This window comes from Perna viridis, chromosome 1 (assembly GCF_037379345.1).
Source record: "Perna viridis isolate PV_CMFRI_1.1 ecotype Kerala chromosome 1, ASM3737934v1, whole genome shotgun sequence".
Taxonomy (NCBI): Eukaryota; Metazoa; Mollusca; class Bivalvia; order Mytilida; family Mytilidae; genus Perna; species Perna viridis.
This window is the reverse complement of record NC_142445.1, coordinates 42,027,303-42,050,782: the sequence shown is the minus strand read 5'-3', so window position 1 is coordinate 42,050,782 and position 23,480 is coordinate 42,027,303. Positions and strand designations below refer to the sequence as shown.

The following is a 23,480-nucleotide window of genomic DNA, read 5'->3' as shown; positions in this document are numbered from 1 at the left end:
GAGGTGATGTCGAAATCTCCAAAATCAATCCAAACCTTTCTTATGGGTATGGCACTTGTACAATTTCAAAGCAATTCATTCCCTTTTACTCAAATTATTATCCAGAAATCAATAAAAACAAAAAAATAAACTTGTTTCTGGCCCCTTTTCCTTACTCGGCTCTATTCGTGACCCCAAATAGTATGCCGTCTTCCTTTTGTGATACCTTGTAGTAAAATTTATATGAGATCCATTCATTTTCATTCAAGTTATTGTCGAAACATTACGAAAATGCTTGTTTCTGGCTTCTAATTCCAAAAAAGTTAGCCTGAACCCCTAATGACAATCCTACCTTTCGTTTTATGGTATGGCACCTAATCATCAGAAAATTGCTTGTTCTTTTCCCTAATTCTTCAAAATCAATTGCAGCCCATCTTTTTATGGTACAGCAGTTTGTGGTACAATTCATTGAGGTCTATACACTCATACTCTAGTTAATATCTAGACATACCAAATGTCTATTAATGACAAATATTTGCAGATGAATAAAAAAATCACTCACCTGACTTGATAACCAACATGCTATTTTTTGGTAAAAGTGGTCATGTTATTTCTTGGATTCTAACTCCTAATGCTCATATCTTAAAAAACAATCAAATCAATTTTCATTGATTTCTGTCCAGTTGTTTTTGTGGAGAAAATGTTGGAAAGCATTAACATTAAAAATTGCTAAAAGACATCGTAAAAATTCCATCTCCAACATGACTAACCTTGACCTCATATAGATCTCATCATGCTGAACATATTTACCCTATGTGAGAATTTTAATAAACTTCAGGTTTTGGAGTTACATGTATGAGCAAAATACTTTGACTCCTATTTTTTTAATTTTAGTTCACCTGGCTGTAGGCCATGTGAGCTATTGCCATCACTTACCCTCCATCGTCGTCTGTCATCGTCACTAACAATTTTTCAAACATCTTCTCCTCTGAAACTATTGAATGGATTTTGATGAAACTAAGCATGTTTTTCCTTAGGGTATCATGCACAGTTTATGCTTCGATTTTGGATCAGTTGAAAAAAACATGGCTTCCTTTACTAAAAATAGAACATAGGGGTCAAACAACAGTTTTTTGCAAATATCTCAATAACCATTAGTTTAGGCAAAAAAAGAAAATTGGAAACATAGTCCTCGATAAACAGGGACTTGTCAAATTTTCTGCAAATGAATCCCACCCAAGCCACTGTGATGAGTTGTTGCTTAAAAAACTGACAGAAAAAAAGTTGCAGAAAGGTGGAAAAACAGAAACAGACACAGACATGGGTAACACAGTATACAATATCCCCTATCCTTCACTTCAACTATGTTAATACAAGGATCCATTAATCTGTTACATTTAAATTTTATTTCATGTCTTTATTAATTGCATCTTCTAACAAAATAAGTCAATAACAAAATGTTTGTACATAAAGTATTACATGTATTATATACAAGTCTATAAAATAAAACATTTTAATGTTCAATCTTGGTAACATTTATTGTGTACCATATTTAACACTATGAACATATGCCAACTGGAACTACCATATTTAACACTATGAACATATGCCAACTGGAACTATGAGTCATTTTACTATAATATAAATCCTGTGACACTTAAACCCCTTATTTCATTTCTACATCAGTACAATTAGAAATGCAGCAGTTAGGTAACTTCTACATCAGAAATAGGTTCAGAAATATACTGCCATTACAACCTCACTGGGTCCTAGTTTTAGAACTTCCTTATATGCCATCACTTATAAAATCTCCGTTATTGGATTACACAGTCATTCTATTACCATGCAAGTTTTCTGTCAAGCAAGTACTAATTTAATGTATATCAGGCACAGTTCTGAAGAGGACTTTAACATGTTTCCTTGATGTGATGAAACACATTCATCACAAATACAAACTGGCAGCAAATACAATGTCTCTTTTTATCCTTCTGATCCCTGAAAAATATCATCAATCATGGAATTGACTTTTTGAGAATTATTCCTAGGGAGAGCAGAATTAATGATTAAAACATCTAACATAAAACTGAGCCACCTATATACATACTCTTCCCAAAGTTAACAGGCTTAAGTCAACATTAAGAAAGTTCTTAATATAATGAAACCTGCTTAAACCAAACCCTGAATAAAGTGGTTACCTGTTTTAACCAGATATTTCCTACTTTTTTTTTTAATTTAGTCTAAAAACTCTGTGAATCTGAGTAAACAGGACACCTGCCTTAACCAAACAAACCTCAGGGTTTGGTTTAGACAGGTTTCACCATATATTACCTTTTCCCTAGATACTGTCTTTAATTTGTGGGTACCAATTTTTGTGGTTAAGGGGAAAATTATCAGTTCATGGATTCTAGAATTTGTTGATTTGAAAACTCTACCATACAAACAAATAGTAAATTTCCTTTTCATTAGGTACGAAATTTTATGGTTTACAAAACTGGTACCCCACGAATAATCATACTTTCTCCGTACTTGCATCAGGATCAGTATTTTCTACTTTCACTGACCGAGATGACAAGTGAATGATTATAATATGAACTGAAATGGTGTATACTGTAGGTATTATAAAGTGTATATGATAAGTTTTATGAATTATTAAAAGTAAATTATTATACTAACCTTCAGCAAATTTATTTTCTAACTCTGTGTTACCAATAGCTTTAGATGCCTGACACATCTGCCGTAAGGTTTCTTCTAATCTTCTCATACATCTGATTATGCTGCCTATAACATTTGGACAAAAATATGGTATTCGTAAAGTAAATTTTGGTAAAACATTTCAGTTGCAAGTTTCAATATAGTTACTGGATTAGGAATTTTTACAACCAGATTTATACTTGTGAGATTTGTTAAAGATATCTCAATAAAATTAAATAAATACAAGATAAAATCAATTGATATGGTTTTTACCTCTGTGGAATTGCGATAAAAACTTGTGGTAAACATTTGTATGAACAGACCATTGTTAATCCACATGCCAAAATGAAAGTCCTACTACAAAAAATAAGTTTCAGTCTAGTCATGATCTGTTACAAGAAAAAGCAAAATTCCACTTATACGATTTGGAGGTGTAGGTCAAGAGTCATTTTAAATTGGATTATCTCCCTTTAACAGCATAGGACAATACCTTCAAATATATCTGACATTTTACAGATCTGAGCAAATGTACATCCATTACACCATGCATTCACAATGTCCATCATATGTGGTCTGAATGATTCCACATACTGTTCTTCATCTATATCTATCTTTGCTTCCCTACTCACTCTTGCTATTCTTCTTGCTGTGTCCTGGTCAAAATAAACAAAAAGATAATGAAGTATTCCTTAACTCCTATGCTTAAAGAATATTTTGAAGATTGTAGAAGATAAGAAAATAGAAATTTAAAAACAAAGAATGATCAAATTTGTAGGAACTGATTAAAGTAAAATACTAGTAGATGACATTAATTCAAGAATAACACTTCACTTCTAGCAAAATAAAACATGAAAATACAAACAATGTTTTATTTTTATCATCATTGAACAATTAGTTTGAAATAACTACTTCCTTTACCGAAATTGTTACAGAAATTAATTTTTGCATCTGTGTAAGTATGACTGTCTAGAAATTTGACATGTTGCTATCTTGTTACTTCTCAAAATTTTGAAAACAAAGATATGGTTAACTTATCCTTGTTTTAAAAGACTTATTATTGAAATATAAAAGTTCCAACCTGCATGATCCTGAGTGGTCCTGACAATGTCTCTGTTAACTTTGGCATTTCATTGGCTTTCTCATCAAACACAAAACAGCTGACTAAAGCACAACACTGCTGAACTGTCAAATCATTGAACACACCGTTAAATAACAACTCTGTCATTAATAACTCATCCCCACTGTAAAAAGAAATACAAATAAACATTATACTCGTTTTTTTGCACATCATGCCATTACACAAAATGTAGTGTAGACCTCTAGTAATAGCATATGGACTGCCTCCATTTCAAATCTGTAAAATGGCATCCTGATTTGCTTTGGACTTATCAAAATTGTTACCAAGGTTCACAAACTTGTTTTGAAAAGAACATGTGTATTATAAAACAGTTTTTGATAGTATTAAGTTGGTCAACCATACTTTACCATATAATATTCAGTATCATAAACAAATTGATATTAAGCATCTAAACTAGAAGTGTATTTATATTCAGAAATATCATTAATGTATTACAATGTCTATCATCTGTATCATCTATCTCCTAAAAAACCTAGATAATTATCATTTAAGGTTGCAGATTTCTGTTTCAATCCAGATTTTATTTTCTGTAAGATGAATAATACAGTGAAACCTGTCTAAGCCAAACCATTAATTGACTTTAAGACTGGTTCAGTTAAGACAGGTATCCAGTTTAATAAGGTTTCAAAATACATTTAAGGAGGTAGACCTAGGGTAAGGGACACAACTCTTACAAATCATAGGAACGTTTATATTCAGCATTTTACATCAATCTCATGTAAGCATCAAAGTAAGTTGGACTGATTTCATTCTGTTTCAAATGAAAGCTTGATAGGCTTTTGTGAAATTGAATATGATACAAACATATCACTGATTTCAAGAGTTACGTCCCTTACCCTAGGTCTACCTCCTTCAACTGATTCATGTATATGGAGGCTTTAAAAAATGTGTGGTTTTTGGATTATTCAGGATTCAGCTTAGGTAGGTTTCACTGTTCATGTACTACGTTAGGCATGAATCTGTCTCATGACAAGAACTACCAGTAACATGCTTTAGGGTTTAAAGAAGTCTATTTACTACTCTAACAAAAATAAAGCAATATGAAAATAATATTACCTGCTGATTTCACAAGCCACCCTGCCCTTCAGTTCTATAACATCTGATGCTGTACAATATCCTAGTCTCCTGAGAACTCTCTTCCGACACTTCAACTCATCCATTTGTAACAAGGATTTCTTCTTTTTTAATTCTGATTTTAAGTTTTTGATTTCAGCACCAACCTATTTGAGAAGAGAAATTGTCAAAATTCATTCTTAAAACATTATTAATGCCTGATGTTTCTATAGTTAAAAAGCATAGAAATGGCGTTTTCTAGAGTTCAGAAAAAGATACTATAAATGTATAAATTTTCGCTATTTTCTCTGTGGACAGAAAAGTGTGAAACATTGTACCAGCGAAATTTATTTTAACATTATATCAAGCTAATCATTTTCTAAAAGAGCAAAAACTGATACCTGTGAATATGTTCATCTGACAAAATCCATGAAAATTAAAATGTTTACAGTAATTAAAACACTAAAAAGAAAGCTTCAAATTAAAGAAATAAATCAGCACATTTGTTAACACTAGTCATAAATTAGCATTAGAAAACATAAAGTGACTCTTATCAATATATAGTGTAACATACCTTTGCTTTACTTTCATACAGTTTGTAGATGTCTTCCAATTTGGGATCTTTATGTAACTGATGAGAATACATTCTATGTTCAAAAGCCTCTATTTTCTACAAACAGAAAAATATTTTTAATAATAAATTACATTTATGATTGTACTGTAGAGCTGAATTTGTCAACTTCGATACTGCACACAAACATGGTTATATCCGTATTATAACTTTATTCTAAAAGTAACATACCTTGATACATTCTTTGAGACCTTTCTCTTTTATTCCCATATCTTCTATTGGGTCTATCAATGGCACACCATCAGGAAATCTCTTCTCTACTTCCTACAAACAGAATATTCATAGATATAGACGCCACCTACATCTACTTTGGTTACATGTATTTGGACCGTGGTACTAAATTTAGATCTAAGAAAATAAGTCTAAATGAAACTTGTGTTCCATTACCATCCAACGGAAAGTATAATTATGGTAACAAAAGGCAAATGATCTTTATATACAGGATAATTTTACATAGAATGCATTACATAAGGATACAGTCAAATTTCACTCACTCCAACTCAGATGGCTTGAACACCCAGGATTTTTCAAACACAATTTGAAGTACCAAACTTTTCTCCTATATAATCAATATAAATAACACTGGATTTCTCGAACTTCAAATAGTCAGTTCGTTCAATAATAAATCTTAAAGATTAACACTTACTAACTCGAACTTGTCAGCCATTTTGTCAGTTTGAATAATAAAATGTGTGAAAAACTGAAACCTTATCATTAATCAAAGTGTCATTTTAGTCAATTACAGATAATGATGAAAGCATCAATGAAAATCAGATGAAACAAATTAATGACCAAGAAACTCGAACTCGGAAAGTTTTTTTTAAGAGCAAACACAACATTTTTAATGACTACAAATCAACATAACCTTCCAATGAAAATCCAGAACTTACAACACTTTGTAGGAAGTAAGCAATTTCTAACAATAAAGTTGAACTCGGACTGGCAAAGAAAAAAAATCTGGAAATCTACAAACGTCAATTTCTTGAACTCCCAATAACTCGAACACATTTCAATGGCTCCTTAGAGTCACGCTAACGAGTTTTGACTGTATTTTAATCATATTCTCTCTAAGACCAGTTATTGTTGAATACTGATGGTCACTAAAAGAGATTGATTGTTGAGTTTAAATTTTTATGAATTATAACAATGTCAACTGTGAATAATTCATTCGATCTTTTTTATTAGTGTGAGTAAGTAAAAAAAATTAATAACAAAACCATTTCCATACCTGTAATGACTTGAGAACACTCTGTCTGTTATCTGTTGGACGTAAATCTTGAGGAATATATAATCTGACAGCACTTATCTGTTGTATTAAATGTGATAGAACTGGAATAACCTACAATAAGTTAAATATGAAGCTACACACTTTATCATGCTAGGTATATCCCCACTTGTATGGCATTCCCACAAAACAGGAAGTTCATAAGCAACTAAAATTTCTAACAATTTATGTCCCATCTATATAAAGCCATATACCCAATTCAAAATCAATCAATCCATTGGGAGTGAGATAATTATGATTGAATCTAGATGAATGGATGGAAGACAATATGATTCCCATATATCACAAACTCACTGAGTGTCAAAATATATATGGCATAACCTGACATGTAAAAAAAATAATTAAAAAGATAAATATAACATTCTCTAGAACTTTAGTTTTCAGTAAAATTTCAAACAAAAGATAGCTCAGATGTCTCATACCTCAACTTTCTACACATATTTTCTAACCATGTCACATGGCTTTACTTGTTTTTTTATGCTTTATTAACAAGTTACAGTACATGTCATACATGAATGGGATAGATAGAGTGAATTACCACTGTAAAAATAAATTCTACACCTTTGACCAATCAATTTTATGTTAAGATATTGTAAGCTTTAGTTTTACCTGCATTTCTCCCCTATGACCTTTCTGACAAGGTTTGATATCAGCTGAGTTCCTACTTCTTGCACTTTCTTTTGTAAGATGAGCTAAAACCTCAGCTACATAAACTGGCACTGAATCCTGTGTATTCTGGAAAATACAAAATAACAAAATTTACAATAAACAAAAAAAACCAATTGCTTTAAAGACACAAGTAGTCATGAAGTGTATGTTACTAAATGAAATAGAAGCGATATCTATCAAAATAAGTAAACCATCACTGAAATAACAAAGAATTCAGTCTCACCTGATCACACAATGTAGTTTATCAATAAAGTGTATCAAAAACATCGTTATGAACTGTATTTTATCTTAAATGGGAATTGTATCAAATCTATACACATCCATATTATTCAGTTGAATACATAAATCTTTATTAAGACAGTGATATTGTTGGCTTCATTCAAAACTACCCCATCCGTATAGGTGTCGGTTCTTTCAATTGGAAAATTTTGGATAATGGTACAAAACCTTGAATTTGAAATAGAAATCATTAATCTGATAGAGGATAACAAGAAAAACACAAGTCATAAACAATTTATCTGTGTAATTTTGAGGTGGAACACCATATTCAATACTGGGAAAATATTTATCTTACTTGGAAAAATTTGTTAGCCATGTTTTGGACAAGTTGGGAAATTTTTATCAGGGGAATCAGCCTTATTTTGGAGGTAATTTAAGGCGATACACCTAGAGTAAGGGAAGTAACTCTTGAAATCATTGATGTGTTTGTATCCTATTCAATTTTACCAAAGCCTATCTAGCTTTAATTTGAAACAGAATGAAATCAATTCAAGTTACTTTGATGCTTACATTGATGCTAACATGAGATTGATGTCAAATGCTGAATACAAATGTTCCATTGATTTGTAAGAGTTGTGTCCCTTACCCTAGGTCAACCTCCTTAAGGCTAACAATACCACTGCAAGACTTTCAATTACAATTTCCTATACTACCTTGTTTTGACTGGCTTTCTTCTGTATGTTAACTACTACAGTCCAACCAAAGTCATCATTACCATTCTTAACCTACAAGTTAAATGTACAAATTATCAATAGAACAATCATTTGAATATCAGTATTTCTGCTTCAGTTCATATTACTATATCATAAAAAGTAAATGAGTTATAAAGCTGTGAACATATAAACATATAATCCAAGAAACTCTTTTTTTTTCTGAACAAAACATGACCATTTAGATCATAAAGAAAAGATGTTTGAAACTGCTGGACCTGTCAGAACAAGAAAATTGATTGAAATAAAATTCTAATATGATGTAGTCTGAAGGTTTTTAAGACCTCAGCTATGATAAACTTGATGGGTTTTTTTTCTGATGTCATAAATGCAGGTTAGTAAAACTCAAATTTACCAAGTGGACAGCATAAAGTGACAAACATAAATGGCTCAGTTTAACATGCTAATAATGTAGAATACCTTTTGTTTCATTTCTCCATAATTGAAGGTGCACTTTTTAGTATAGATATAAATACTGTGCAAAGTTTAATAATATTTGTTTAGCACCTTTTGAGTTACAGATTATACAAAGTACCATCAATAAAATAATGTGATGAAAAAATGGATAAGTGCAACAAACTAAATATGTAAGAAAAAAAAATGTCAAATTTCTCCATAATAAAAGATGCACTTTTTCCATATGTATATCAACACTGCACAAAGTTTGAATATTATTGCTTCAATACTTTTTAAGTACAAATTACACTATATAGGTACCCTTAAGTGCCAGACAGATGGATGACTGAGTCTTAAGCAGCTACTAGACCTGCTATCACTATTGCAGATGTAGGTAAAAATTAATGTAATTGTTTCTGTGTATAATCTCACCTTTACAAGTCTACCTGGTTGTAGAAAAGGTAATAAATACTGAGGTTTTTGTATAAATGTTAATAAATCTTTCCCAAGATTATCTAACTGTTGACGTAATTTATAGTAAGATGCCACTTGGTCCTCATTTGGCACTTCCATCTTATTGTAATCTTCCTCAGTCTTCCTAAGTTCTGGAATAGTTAAATTGTAAATCCCTTTATAACTTGATTAAATAAAACTAAAATTATAATTATAAGAATAGATAAGAATAACTCTACCTTAAAAAAAAAGGCAGAAGATTCATGCATATGTTAATCCCAAAGATATTTTGATTGGAAATTACTCAAAAGGCCTAATAGAAACTGTATTCAACCAAAAAGAGTGCCAATTGAAGTTGGTCAGTAGAAATTTTGGTTACTTTCTACTATTAAGAAAAGTATGGGAAAATTTCCCACAAGAAATTTTTACACTATAACCAGTCAAAAATTTTTTTTACACTATAACCAGTCAAAAATTATTTCATGCAATATGCAGATCCAAGAAAATTAATGTAGAAAGGGTAGTTTATAGGACGTAACAAATGTTTTAGAACAGTTTCACTGATAATTTTGAGATATGATGAATCACACCTGCCTGATTTTCAGACAAATCCACACTTAATACAGACCTTACATAAGTTATTATCTCAAACCCCTTAAAAACAAAGTCCAGAAAATTCTCAGTAAAAATTCAAGGGCCATAACTTTGTCTAATAACATTTTATCAAAGTTATGGTCTCAGTATCGTATTAATTTTCCCATAGACTTCTATAGTGAAGTGCATATTTTTAGGATTTTTTAAAAAATATGTAAATTGATTCAATAAAACTTTCACTTATGTAGCATTTCTAAGGACATGTGAAAAAATAATTTCCCGCAAAGAAAATAGGGTGAGTCCACGAAGATCGGACAGAAAAGTAGTCTCGAACTATAAATAGCTATTTATTTGAAAGAAAAACAAAAAATAAAAAAAATATTCATTTTTTCATATATAAGAGGCAATGTATGGAAAATGACTATTTTCAAGTCCTAACCACATACTTAAAATGTGTTGTAACTTGAAAACTATCCTTTATGCAGGAGTATTACTTGCTTTAGGTTACATGAATATAGATATGCTCATCATAAACAGTCAAGATAATAATTTTATTGAACTGATATTATACAAATTCATGAAAACAAAATGCATTTCCAAATTTGGTAAAGATTAACCATAAATGCAAAAAACCAGAGCTACCATAAAAAATCAGGTTCAAAAGTTGGCTAATTCATCTTAAAAGTGTTACCTGCATTGGGGTACTACTTTTTCAGCTGGTAAAGACCACTTGCTGAATATCCAACTTTACTTGAAAAACTGGCTTACTAGGTCTCAGTATCGTATTAATTTTCCCATAGACTTCTATAGTGAAGTGCATATTTTTAGAATTTTTTAAAAAATATGTAAATTGATTCAATAAAACTTTCACTTATGTAGCATTTCTAAGGACATGTGAAAAAATAATTTCCCGCAAAGAAAATAGGGTGAGTCCACGAAGATCGGACAGAAAAGTAGTCTCGAACTATAAATAGCCATTTTCCCTACTTTCACTTTCGTTTTGCACTCACCAAACCAACCTTTTCAGTGGAACATTTTTATGATATTATGTTAGATTTTCTTTTAAAAAAAGTTCTTCATCTTACAGTGTGATGTTTGCTCTATTTTATAAGTCATTGTTCATATCTTTTGACAAAATATTAGTTTGTAGAGAGGCAGAAAGAAAATGCACTATATTTTTATAGCATCCATGTTTTGACATACACCTGCTCAGGGATATGCAATACGATACTGGTACCTATTACTAATAAACATTTCAATATAATCATAAAAGTTGTTGTTTTTCTGCTAGAGTATTCATTTTCATACTGAAAATTCAGAACATCATTGCCCTGCTATAAACATGAGTTTTCTATTAAAATTTTTATATAGGTACCCTATTCCAGGCATGAGACTAATATCTCAGTGTTAGCCAGAAAATATTACTTTTGATAAAAAGCTGCTTCATTAGTCAAACTAAGCAAATTTGTGGTTTATTCTGACATGGTAGATACATGAGCTGTACTATGAGTTCCAAATCATTATTTAATCCCCACTTGTGACTTCCATATATGGAAATATTAATATTCGAACCTCCGTTTTTGTCTTTAACTCAAGGGAGCCTCTTGTTTCAAGTAAAGTATAATGACTGGTACAACCAACTGTTTTAAACTATAGATATGGTCATTTCAATTATAATAAATCCAAAAAAAATTATACCAATATCATAGTTTTAAAAAAATATAGCTTTTCATATGCAGAAAATACAGATTTTAAGCCATTTTGGTACCCCAGGCAGATACAAAAGGACCTCAATATGACAGGAAAAGGACTTTTTCTTTAAAACAGATAGCTATGATGCAAGAAAAATATTTTATTGGTATAAATATTATAATAACAACTGTCTGCTTTAGATACTTTTTGAAAAAATTCAGTTTTTATATGAAAAAACACCTTTATTTTTCTTGCCGCATTAGAATCTGTCCATTTGAACCACTAAAAAAAGCCCACTAAAAAACTGGCTGTTGACTTTTGTGACATTTCTGTGTTTAAATCAACCACACAGTTATATGGCAACTCATTTTAGCTATTTATTTGAAAGAAAAACAAAAAATAAAAAAAATATTCATTTTTTCATATATAAGAGGCAATGTATGGAAAATGACTATTTTCAAGTCCTAACCACATACTTAAAATGTGTTGTAACTTGAAAACTATCCTTTATGCAGGAGTATTACTTGCTTTAGGTTACATGAATATAGATATGCTCATCATAAACAGTCAAGATAATAATTTTATTGAACTGATATTATACAAATTCATGAAAACAAAATGCATTTCCAAATTTGGTAAAGATTAACCATAAATGCAAAAAACCAGAGCTACCATAAAAAATCAGGTTCAAAAGTTGGCTAATTCATCTTAAAAGTGTTACCTGCATTGGGGTACTACTTTTTCAGCTGGTAAAGACCACTTGCTGAATATCCAACTTTACTTGAAAAACTGGCTTACTAGGTCTCAGTATCGTATTAATTTTCCCATAGACTTCTATAGTGAAGTGCATATTTTTAGAATTTTTTAAAAAATATGTAAATTGATTCAATAAAACTTTCACTTATGTAGCATTTCTAAGGACATGTGAAAAAATAATTTCCCGCAAAGAAAATAGGGTGAGTCCATGAAGATCGGACAGAAAAGTAGTCTCGAACTATAAATAGCCATTTTCCCTACTTTCACTTTCGTTTTGCACTCACCAAACCAACCTTTTCAGTGGAACATTTTTATGATATTATGTTAGATTTTCTTTTAAAAAAGTTCTTCATCTTACAGTGTGATGTTTGCTCTATTTTATAAGTCATTGTTCATATCTTTTGACAAAATATTAGTTTGTAGAGAGGCAGAAAGAAAATGCACTATATTTTTATAGCATCCATGTTTTGACGTACACCTGCTCAGGGATATGCAATACGATACTGGTACCTTATAATTTGATCTGAAATAGTGACTTATCTAGCTCTATCTACAAACGTTATTTCTAGTCAATATCTAAAACTTTTTATAAAGAGAATACTTCTGAAAGACAAAGAATGATGTATGGAGTGATGGACAGCGAAACCAATGGATGGAACTTTAATAAATTGTTTAATATAGATACACCATTAGGAGATTAAAAATTGAATATTGCACTTTAATATTTCCTCTAACTTTCAACAGATATTTTTTTAAATGTCCGTGATAAACAAGTCAAGAAACAAATATAATGTAAGAAAATCTTGACATGATGAAATCTCTATCAATATTCCGCACAGTAAAATCATTTCATTTCTATAAACACAATATGTCTTACTGTCAAACATGTCTGGAATAGCAGCATAATTCTGGAATTGGTAAAACGACCTCTCTAACATGTACTCTGGATTGATTTCCTCGACTCGTAACAAGTTCAAAACCATATTATATGTCAAATGGAAGGCAGAGTTCAGATAATCTGGCTGACCCTGCAATATCATCAAAATGGTTACTAGTCATAAGGAGTTGTTCAGAACAAAAACAAACAACTTTTATAAGTCAATAGAAAATTTTGCCAATTGATATACTTTGTGAAAATTCTATTTTTAGAGAAAATTTAACCTATACTTTTATATTTTACAATTTAAATGGAAGTGAAATGATTGATGACTTGCCTTAACAATCTGTTTTCCAGCCTGTGGACTCATCTTTTCATCTACCATTAGTATAACAATACCTCTGTCATCTATACCTCTTCTTCCTGCTCTACCACTCATCTGAATGTACTCTCCTGATGTTACCTAAAATATACAATTTAACTTAAAAAAACAGACTCATAAAATGAATACACTTTCCAGGCTTAATAACAAACAAGTTAAGATAAAGATTCATCCCAGTGCTTCAAGAAATACTGGTTATAACAGTTACCTAGATGGCTAGCATTAAATTGAGGAATAACATCTAAAGCCTATTCCATAAAAAAAGTGTGTCCTGGGACAAGAAGGCCAACACACTAAAATTAAGATGCAATACATTTGTCTTGTAAGAAAATTCAAATTTAACCCCCACCAACATATTTATCAACTGTGTTCTGCTCCCAGAGACATTTTTTTCTGGAATAGTACTAAATATCACTTTCTAGGATACATGTGTATTAAATAGGACTTGATCAAGAAGTTATTTTAGGAAAATCCTCCTGATGTTCACTATGCATAAATTACATACCCATCTAAAATCTTTTCCATCAAACTTTCTTGCACTAGTAAACAATACTGTTCTAGCAGGCATGTTCAATCCCATAGCAAATGTTTCTGTGGCAAATAAGGCCTGAAAGTATTGTCATTGTCATTGTAATTGTACTATAAATATCTATAACTAAGTCTATTAAAATACCTGCTTAATGAATTTGATGAGGTTCAGAACTGTTCAACCGCACTGTTATGTCAGAAATATTTTTAAGCTAAGGATGCAGGTTATACACTGATATACATGTGATTCCTAATCAAATTGAAGAAAAATACTGTGGACAAAATATGACTGCATCGAAAACTAAACTATATTGCAAAAATCAAACAAACAAATTTGCTATTTAAACAAAAACTAATGAATGGGTTCACATTTTAATATTTCAAATTAACAATACCATATACCATGATGAAAGACACATGCCAGTAGACATACCTTAATCAGGCCTTCAGAGAAGAGAATCTCTATGGTTTCCTTCAATAAAGGTAACAGTCCACCATGATGTATACCTATGCCCTTCCTCAACAGAGGTAAAACAGCCTCAACCTGTGGTAACTTCTTATCCTCATCTGACAAGGCATCTATAGCATTGTTAAATACCTCATCTACTAAGGTTTTCTCCTCCTCTAACAGAACAAAAATTTGAAAAAAATGAATTATGACTTTTTCCAATTACAAAACAACAAATTTTACTACATGTATTTCTGTAGATCTTCTTGCAAAAGGAATACCACATCTAATTTCAGACAGAATTTAAAATTTGTTATGGTACTTTTATACTTTGCTTCAAATTATAAATTTGTTTTATCACAGACTACATTCTTCTATTCCAAACTATGAATCTATTTTGATATCAGAAGAAAGTTGTTTTGGACCATTTAACATTCAATAATAAAAAGCTGAAGTGAGAAAAAATGCTTGTTGTTTTAAGAATTCTGTAACTATTCAGTAATCCTTAATTCCATTATTTCAACAATTTCATTTATAAGATACCTGTATTAAAATCTAATTTTGACATCTGTAGAGCATAGGCCTCACAATCTTTCTTACTGAAACTGAAGACAATGACTGGGGCAAAATTTCTCTCCATTATCATCTTAATTATCTTGTAACAATTTGATTCATTGTCTGAAAAACCCAACATATACATAAATTAGATAATAATTTACAATGGAACACATTCTTCAAACTTTTATAGAGTATTAGCTGAGATGCATCCAAAATGTGCCTTCATTAAGTTTTAATGCCAACTTTGAAGCTGAAGTCACTAAACCTATCTCAGCTGCACAAAAATGTGAGTAGATGGCAATAAATTCAACAACTTTAAAAAGTCCCAAAACATTGGCAACTGAGGTTTCAGAAGAGTTGATATTTGAAAATTGGCTAATCAGAATCTAAGAAAGCCTGTGAAATCCATTCAGTTTGATCAAGTGGAATCCACAGTAGATTATTTGCAGACAATCATTTACTTGTCATTCCCGTAAGATTGGTTTAAAGAATCAAGATTATATAAGTAAATGAGCAAAATATTAACCTCATACAAATCATAAGTCAAGTCTTTGGCATCAATCAATTCAAGAAGAATTCTTCTTTTCCATAATAAGAATAACTGTAAACTTACTTTTAAATCCTCCTTTTCTTCCTCTCTGGTCCCCTTTAGAAGCATCTCCTGAGTCCCTCAGTACTGACATAGCAGTGTTAAAGTTCTCTTCTCTGAATTCTCCCTAAAGTCAAGACAGGTAATGGATAAAAAAGAAAGGGTTAATGGTCCTTATGCATTTTTGGGATAAATATCATACAGAAAGATACAGCATTACAAATGCATTAAACACCGCCACATTATTTCTAATATGAATGATAGTGCAATTTATAGAGTATGTGTCAAAATTAATTACAGATTGATAAATCTAGACAATATGTGCAATCATTTAGGGTCTAAAAGAAATTAAAAAAAAAATCAATGACAAATTTTATGCATCACCTGACATGACAGAAAAAAAATATCAGTAAAATAGCTCATGATACAGCTGAAATCTGCAATAAATCCATCCAAAGACAGATGAATAAATATAAAGCAAATTAGTTAGAGAGAAAATAATTTCACCTATTTATGGAAAAAAACGGGGGAACAACTATGGACAGACAATTACAAGTAAAGTGTAGTATATGGTTCAATGTGTGACATACATTTTCATCAACAACTAGATGTATGCCATCTCCACCTGCTGGGAATATGTAATGTTGTAGAGGTGTTGGTCTGTAGTCTGTGTATACAACATGGCATGGCTGAAACAAACAAGTTCTACATATAAAATTATCAACATTATAATAGCAGGTTTGGTAAACACAGCATGGCTGAAACAAACAAGTTCTATATATATAAAATTATTAACATTATAATAGCACGTTTTCAAAAAATTCATTTTAGTACATCCATGTTTTTATATAGCAATGCAAAAAGTTCAGTGTAGCAACTTTGAAGCAGAAAGATAAAATTACATTTAAAGGATTTTTCCAGGGGAGATAATTCATGAACACAGTAATAAAGCCTTCTGTTTATTTTTGTCTCCAATCTTTTCTTGGACTTTTGGCATCAGTCCTATAGTTTCCTTACAACAATCTCGTAGCTTTGAAGACATAAAAAGAAGTATAATTTTTTTTTTCATTCAAACCTGTTTATGAAGATGACAAATCCACTCTGCAAATTGTCTTGCATTAGGTATCGTAGCAGACAAGAAAACATAATGTACATTATCTGGTAACAATATAATTGTCTCCTCCCACACTACACCTCTCTCTGTAATTTAAAAAAGAATATTGTTAAAGACAATTAAGATTTTTGGAAGGTTAATAATCTTAACATTTTTTTTTAAATCATTGCTATTATAGAATATTTTAAAGAAATGTCAACAATTGCGTTTTGAAAATCTTAGGTAACTGTGAGCATAGCCAGACTCCCCACTCCTCACCCTAGTCACTGTATCTTCAAAATATGAACAATATTGTCTAACAGAATGTTGATGTTACATCAGTCCAAAATCAAATCTCACAATATGCCATACTTACACATGTATAAAACTTCTATCAAAATATCAATTGAATGAGATAAGTAGAAAAACTGTATAAACAAAAAAGTTGTCGATGGACAGACAGACACCATAACTACTATAAACCTCTCAAACAGTTGGTGGTATGAATATAAATGTAACAATAATGAGAATTGCTAAGTGAACTTACCTTTATCTCTCATATAATGAATTTCATCAAAGATGACCCATGCAACTTCTCTCATGATCTCCGATCCTCTGTACAACATACTCCTTAAAATCTACAGAAAAATGAATAATTTTTCATTAATTGATTGATTATGGTTTAACATCCTATTGTAGATAATTCATGCATTTCCAGGAAAGAACAACTGACCAATCAAATAGACTCTGCTTTGTACTGAGCTGAGTCTTTATTGCGCTAGTTTACAGAAGCAACAGCCCTCGGGTAAGCATGCCATCCCACTTGGACACATAATTATGTCTTAGAGACAACAAATTGTTACTTTATCCCCTTAAATACATACTTGGTGGACATGCAGGGGCTATCAATTTTAAAATCTTTGCTGTGACTCGCCCGGAGATCAAACCCAGCACCTCCTGCACTCATGGTGAGCATTCTACATTGAGACCAACTAGGCGGTTATATAGTATTAAAAATAAGTACTTAAATAAACTGTATCTGATCTGAAACTTCAGTGTGTACTGGTAAATAAAATGTGTTTAATATTTATTTATAATTTAAACTCAGAAATGTAAATTCAAACTGGTATAGATCATTATTTCTGAAACTTTAATTCTCAACTTCTTATTTTTATATAAGTAACAAACCACTTTTCATCAAAATACATGTAAAGCACTGTAAAAGAAGTAATGTCTGTTGGATATCAGTCTCTTTTGATATTTTGAAGGTTCGGTCGACCCATAAAATAAAAAAAAAAACAAAATGAAACGTTAAATTGACTCTTAAATAAAAGACATATTTATCTCCATGAACACAAAACCTAAAAAACATGAAAAATAATGCCTCATATATTAGTTTCTTCACACCATAACTTAGACAGTATATAACTTTTCTACCAAATGGCAGTTATCAGTGAGCATACCTCAGTGGTCATGATAAGGCAACTTGCAGTAGGATTAATGGTGACATCTCCTGTCATTAAACCAACATCTTGAAACTCTTCATACAATTCTCGATATTTCTGGTTACTTAGGGCTTTAATTGGTGTTGTATAAATAACTCTCTGTTTCTGTTTCAATGACATTGCAATTGCATAACTGAAAGATATACAGTATTAACTAAATAAAAAACACATCATTTATGACTCAAAACTTATTATACACATACAGCTATAATCCAAAATATTAACATTAAATTGAAGCTCAATACTCAAAAGACTGTAAATTTTTTTTTCTCCATTTTTCCATTTTATTTTTTGAAGTATTGTATTCAATTCTCCTGCGTTCATAATAGTATTATTAAAATGCAAATTTTAATTACTTTTAACAATCAAACCTGTGTGAACTGAACCCCTTATGGACTTCCAAGATTTGTTCAGTTTAAACAGCTGCTCAAATACAAAAACAGATATTAAGGACATTTATAATGTCTGGTTAACAGTCAAACCTGTGTAAACTGAACCCCTATAGACTTCCAAGATTTGTTCAGTTTAAACAGCTGCTCAAATACAAAAACAGATATAAAGGACATTTATAATGTCTGGTTAAGACTGGGTAACAGAGAATTTTCAGGGTTTGGTTTAGACAGGTTTTAATGTACTTAACTGCTGTTGTATTTTTCCAAATATAAAAGCCATTGTAATAAGCTCAAAAATTCATAGTAATTTGAAAGCATTTTATCTGGCAAAATGACCATATTAAAGAACTATATCAAGAATCATGGAAACAATAATTTTTTGCAATTTATTAACTAATTTAACTAAAAGTTTATAAAAGTATAAACATATTCAGCCATACTTGTTAACATTTGAAACAGTTCATGTGGGAGATTCTGCCACTGACACATGAGAATATGTGAAAAGATATTTTAAAACTTGAATTACATATAAATTTAGGGTTTACATGGAAGAATTTTACATAAAAGCATTTTGTTTATGTAAAAATTTCAATTACTGAGTATTTTTCACAGATAGTATAGCATTTTTAACCGAAAGCCTCCCACACATCCCACACTATAATGTTGAAAATTCTAAATTTTTCATTGATTTTGTGGGAGTGTCCGTCCTATTGTGGGAGGGTTAACAAGTATGAACTGTATGATTCAGCATAACTTGTCCTTAAAGGGCTTAGCATATTGCAACTAGAATAACAATTTATAGAAGAACCTTAGTAATTGTAAAATAAACATAATGCTTACACAGCTACCACAGTTTTACCAGCTGAAGTATGAGCAGATACTAAAACAGACTGATGGTTCTCTAAACATAATAAAGCCTCTTTCTGGAAGGGATCTAATATGAAGGGATACTCTTTTGCCATGGTTTCAGGCATCTTCGCCAAGGGAACAAATTCAGCATCTGGTGGCAAAGCAACCTACAAATATTTTCAATAAAATTTTGAAATATATACTATTTTTTTTATTCATCTTTTCCAAAATGCATATTAGTTATATTGTTACAATATAGTGCAAACAACATTTTATTTGGATCTTATTTTCTTTAACAAGAAATTAAAACTGAGAATATGTGAAAACATATTTTAAAACTTCAATTATAATATGAATTTAGGGTTTACCTATGTGGAGTGGAGCTATTTTTCCTCAAATAACAATAGACTGTGTTGAAAATGAACGGTTATGCTGTTATATCATATATTTAGATTAAAATATAACTTTTTTGCATATGCATTATAAGTGTTTGTTTAAGTCTAATATTGTCTACCCTATGTCACAACTCCTGACCTATATTGCATACCCTATATCACACCCCTAGACCTATGTCCCATACCCTATATCACACTCCTTTACAGACCATACTTGAAGTATGGTTAAAATATATGATATAATGAATATGACATGTCAAAGTCTGTATCGCATGCTGTATCAACCGCGAGACTCCTATATCACCAGAAGGTCCACCTTGTGCATATGTGTCAAAAGTTCAAGCAATCACTTCCTGACTCCATACGTCATTTCTAATTTACATCACTTCCAAAAGAAGATTTTCAGCCATTCAGGTTTCAGATTATCTACATATACAGGAAGTCACTCACACTCCGTCCCTATTATTTAGACAAATTCATACCTCATGTAGACAGGCTTCAACTGTTTCAACAGTATGTACTTGAATTCTTGGCATTACTTCTGTGGACCTAAAATAGTAGCAATAAAAAATGATTAATCACCGAAATAACATTTCATTTTAACCTCATTCTGCTTCATATTTTTTTCAACTTTCATTTCAATCTGACATAATCATATTTTTTTTCACATTTGGTGCACTAAAAACATTGTGTTTAAGTTCCACAGTTGTTGCATGAAGTAGGAAGTGCCACATCATTATAAGAATTCTTGATAAAATATACCGATTACATTATTACCCAGTATCATCTGTTGTGTTTTTCATCTTCTTGGTTTTAGGTTCATCACTAGTGCTTCCCTCCCCATCAACATCAGGAATATGTCTTTTCTTTCCAGCAATACTCAGAAGCAAATCATCAGCTCTATCAATAAATAACATATCATGGCAAATTTGGTTTAAATCATCAGAGCAATCAATAAATTGAAATGTACAAATTTAGCATTCGAACACTGGAGATCAATTTCTCATTAATCAATTTTGACTTTTGTAATAAATATACATGGTTCCATAGTGTTAGTCCAATGGTCCATTAGAACAAGGATTTTCATACATGTATTAGTCAACTTTCTAGTAATCATGCATGAAAATAAAAATTGTTGTATTGAATTATTAAATACAGTTTTATCATTCTGAATTGTACATCCGGTTAAACAAAATTCCAAAGTAACAGAGTTCACAAAAACTTTTTTTCTGCTGTCAGACATAGGACTGACAAAGGCAAATGTTATGTCAGTCCCACTCAAAATTTGTTGGTCCCATGTAATCAGACTTCACAAAATCTTTTTAACCGCTTTCAGTCATAGGACCAGAACAAGAGGTTGAAATGCTGGTCCTAACCAAATTGTACTTGTCAGGACCAGCAATTTTTGCGAACTCTGAAGTGATGAAGTGAAACTTTTGAATTACATGTAACCACTGAATTGTCATTACCTGTTTAAACTTTGTTTTTTCCAAAATATTCCACATTAGTAAAATTAGTGACCTAATTCAAAATGTATAGTCATTTTGAAAACTGTCTCCAATTACACGTAAAATGTTTCTTGGGATTTAACATCAGTTTAGGATTTGTATTGCTTGATTACTGGTACATGATAAAAAGACCTTAAATATTTTAAAACACTTATTAAGTAGCTGTCTTTGTAAGAATCATGCCAAATCTGAAAAATGTGATACACCCCCAAAAAGGCTACATATTTTTATTTTTGTAATTAAGTTGTTTTATGGGTCTATAGTATGAAATATGTAATTATTCATTCAAATCTGCCTGCTCTTAGGAGATAATCATCATTGAAAATACAGTAGATTCTACTGTATTTGAGTGCCATTTACAAAGTTATCTCCCTTAATTTTGAAATCTACAGTGCATTCTATATAATTTTTATCTTCTAAGAGCACGGGTTAAATGAAAAACCACATGTTTATTTCTGTTTACTATGAGATTTCAAACAAAATATCAAAAATAAAAATATGCAGGCTTTTTACCCATGAATCACATTTTGCATGATCCTTAGCTGGAGTGCTACTTTAGTACTAGTTTAGGGTGAACAGATTTGAAGCGACTCCAAATATGCAAAATGCTAGAGGTTTAGAAAGGCAGCAAGCAGGAAATAGCTTGTCAGACAACCTCTATCATTGATGGAGTACAATACAACCAAGTAAGCAATGATGATCATAAGTTTTCACCACAAATATAATCAAATAAGTTACCATTTGGTTTTAGACACATTTGGGCTTCATAGGAGATGATAGAGATAATAATTATTACTTGTCCTTCATCATTATTTGACTTCCAAAAAATTTTCTTATTGGTATTCTCTCTGCACTTTGTCAGAGGTATCTGAAGTTGTACTCCAAACACAAAATGAAGCATACTCTTTACCAGTACTGTTCATTCTAATCCCTTTTGGGATTCAGCCCTGGCAATGATTTTCATAGTGGACAGGACTGGAATATCGTGTAAATTTACACAGATTGTATGTAAATATGTTGCGTGGGGAGAACAAGCAAGACTACCCATGATACAATTCGCAGATAATGCACATGGGTTCATTGAAAGGAGGAATTGTTCATCGCTTCATTTTTTGAAACAAGTATTAGTACATGCATGTATTTGAAGTCTTAAGGGTGAATTGTGAAAAGAGTTTTCAGATATACCCATTCTTAATGAAATACCAACTATAGGACAGCATACAATGCTTACAAATGTACTTTATCAATGTTTACCATTAATTTGATATCCCTTTTGACCATATTTAATAGCCTGCCTATATATAATAATGAAATGATGGGCTGAAAAACTAATTAAAAAATCAAAGTCCTCCCACAAGGTTATTTTTCTCAGATACTTTGGTAGTCATCTGTGTATATAAGCAATATTACTGAAAAACTACCAGTGCCTTATCCTCATTAACTGAGTTTATCAACCAACAATATCAAGACACTCTTTTAAATATCAGGCCTGTAAATATCAGTGACAAGTTAGGTTAAATCTCAATACACAAGATACAACAAGAAAGTGGGATTACAATCCTGTCTTGTAAAAATCCTTGGCGCTAGAGATATTTTTTAATTCTGACTCCATGGACATGGTGGTCAAACAAAAATATATCACCAGCGCCAAATCCCAGTTCACTCCTTATTAAAGGTGAAGATTTTGTGGGTTACTTGGACATGAAGGGGCAGACCTCCTCCTTTGGATACACCTTTGCTGACAACATCTAAACAAGTGTCTGTGGTCAAGATCGACAACAACTCAAGAAGTGAGTACAGCATTTCATTAATTTCATTTACCTTTGTTCATCTGTTTTGTCAGAGTCGGAAACGTTTAGAGGTGTCACTTTATCTCCCGACTCTTGATCAAATACATTGAACAGATCATCACCAAATGCGTCTGACATTTTTCTATCAGTTTTTGTTTTCGATTTAACTTTCACATGTGGATGTTATTCGGAAATTACAGTTCCGAAAAATAAATTTACTGGTACTTTTTTCGGCGGCAC

General features: G+C 31.2%; 1 protein-coding gene across 1 annotated transcript; it reads right to left on the bottom strand.

The window, feature by feature from the left end:
* Nucleotides 1-1,366: 1,366 nt before the first annotated feature.
* LOC148628823 (exosome RNA helicase MTR4-like) lies at nucleotides 1,367-23,453 on the bottom strand. The gene is made up of 25 exons (XM_088595188.1): nucleotides 23,272-23,453; nucleotides 20,720-20,842; nucleotides 20,425-20,491; nucleotides 19,539-19,714; nucleotides 18,265-18,439; nucleotides 17,349-17,439; nucleotides 16,784-16,908; nucleotides 16,299-16,397; nucleotides 15,733-15,835; nucleotides 15,105-15,239; nucleotides 14,547-14,737; nucleotides 14,091-14,192; nucleotides 13,541-13,666; nucleotides 13,204-13,354; nucleotides 9,264-9,436; nucleotides 8,379-8,450; nucleotides 7,387-7,512; nucleotides 6,721-6,831; nucleotides 5,664-5,756; nucleotides 5,436-5,531; nucleotides 4,865-5,028; nucleotides 3,749-3,911; nucleotides 3,161-3,323; nucleotides 2,653-2,757; nucleotides 1,367-1,974 (listed from the first exon to the last, which is right to left on the bottom strand). Exons 1-25 carry the CDS (start codon nucleotides 23,376-23,378, stop codon nucleotides 1,922-1,924), a joined length of 3,090 nt encoding a protein of 1,029 aa, XP_088451314.1. The 5' UTR covers nucleotides 23,379-23,453; the 3' UTR covers nucleotides 1,367-1,921.
* Nucleotides 23,454-23,480: the final 27 nt, after the last annotated feature.

Bases quoted from the DNA above. Each gene is read 5' to 3' on its own strand.
- LOC148628823 (XM_088595188.1), bottom strand. From the start codon at position 23,378: ATGTCAGACGCATTTGGTGATGATCTGTTCAATGTATTTGATCAAGAG. The intron at 13,355-13,540 runs GCAAGTCATCAA...ATGATATTGCAG, and splicing joins CTGGAAAACAGATTGTTAAG to GGTCAGCCAGATTATCTGAA. The intron at 5,532-5,663 runs GTATGTTACTTT...TTCTGTTTGTAG, and splicing joins GTCTCAAAGAATGTATCAAG to AAAATAGAGGCTTTTGAACA.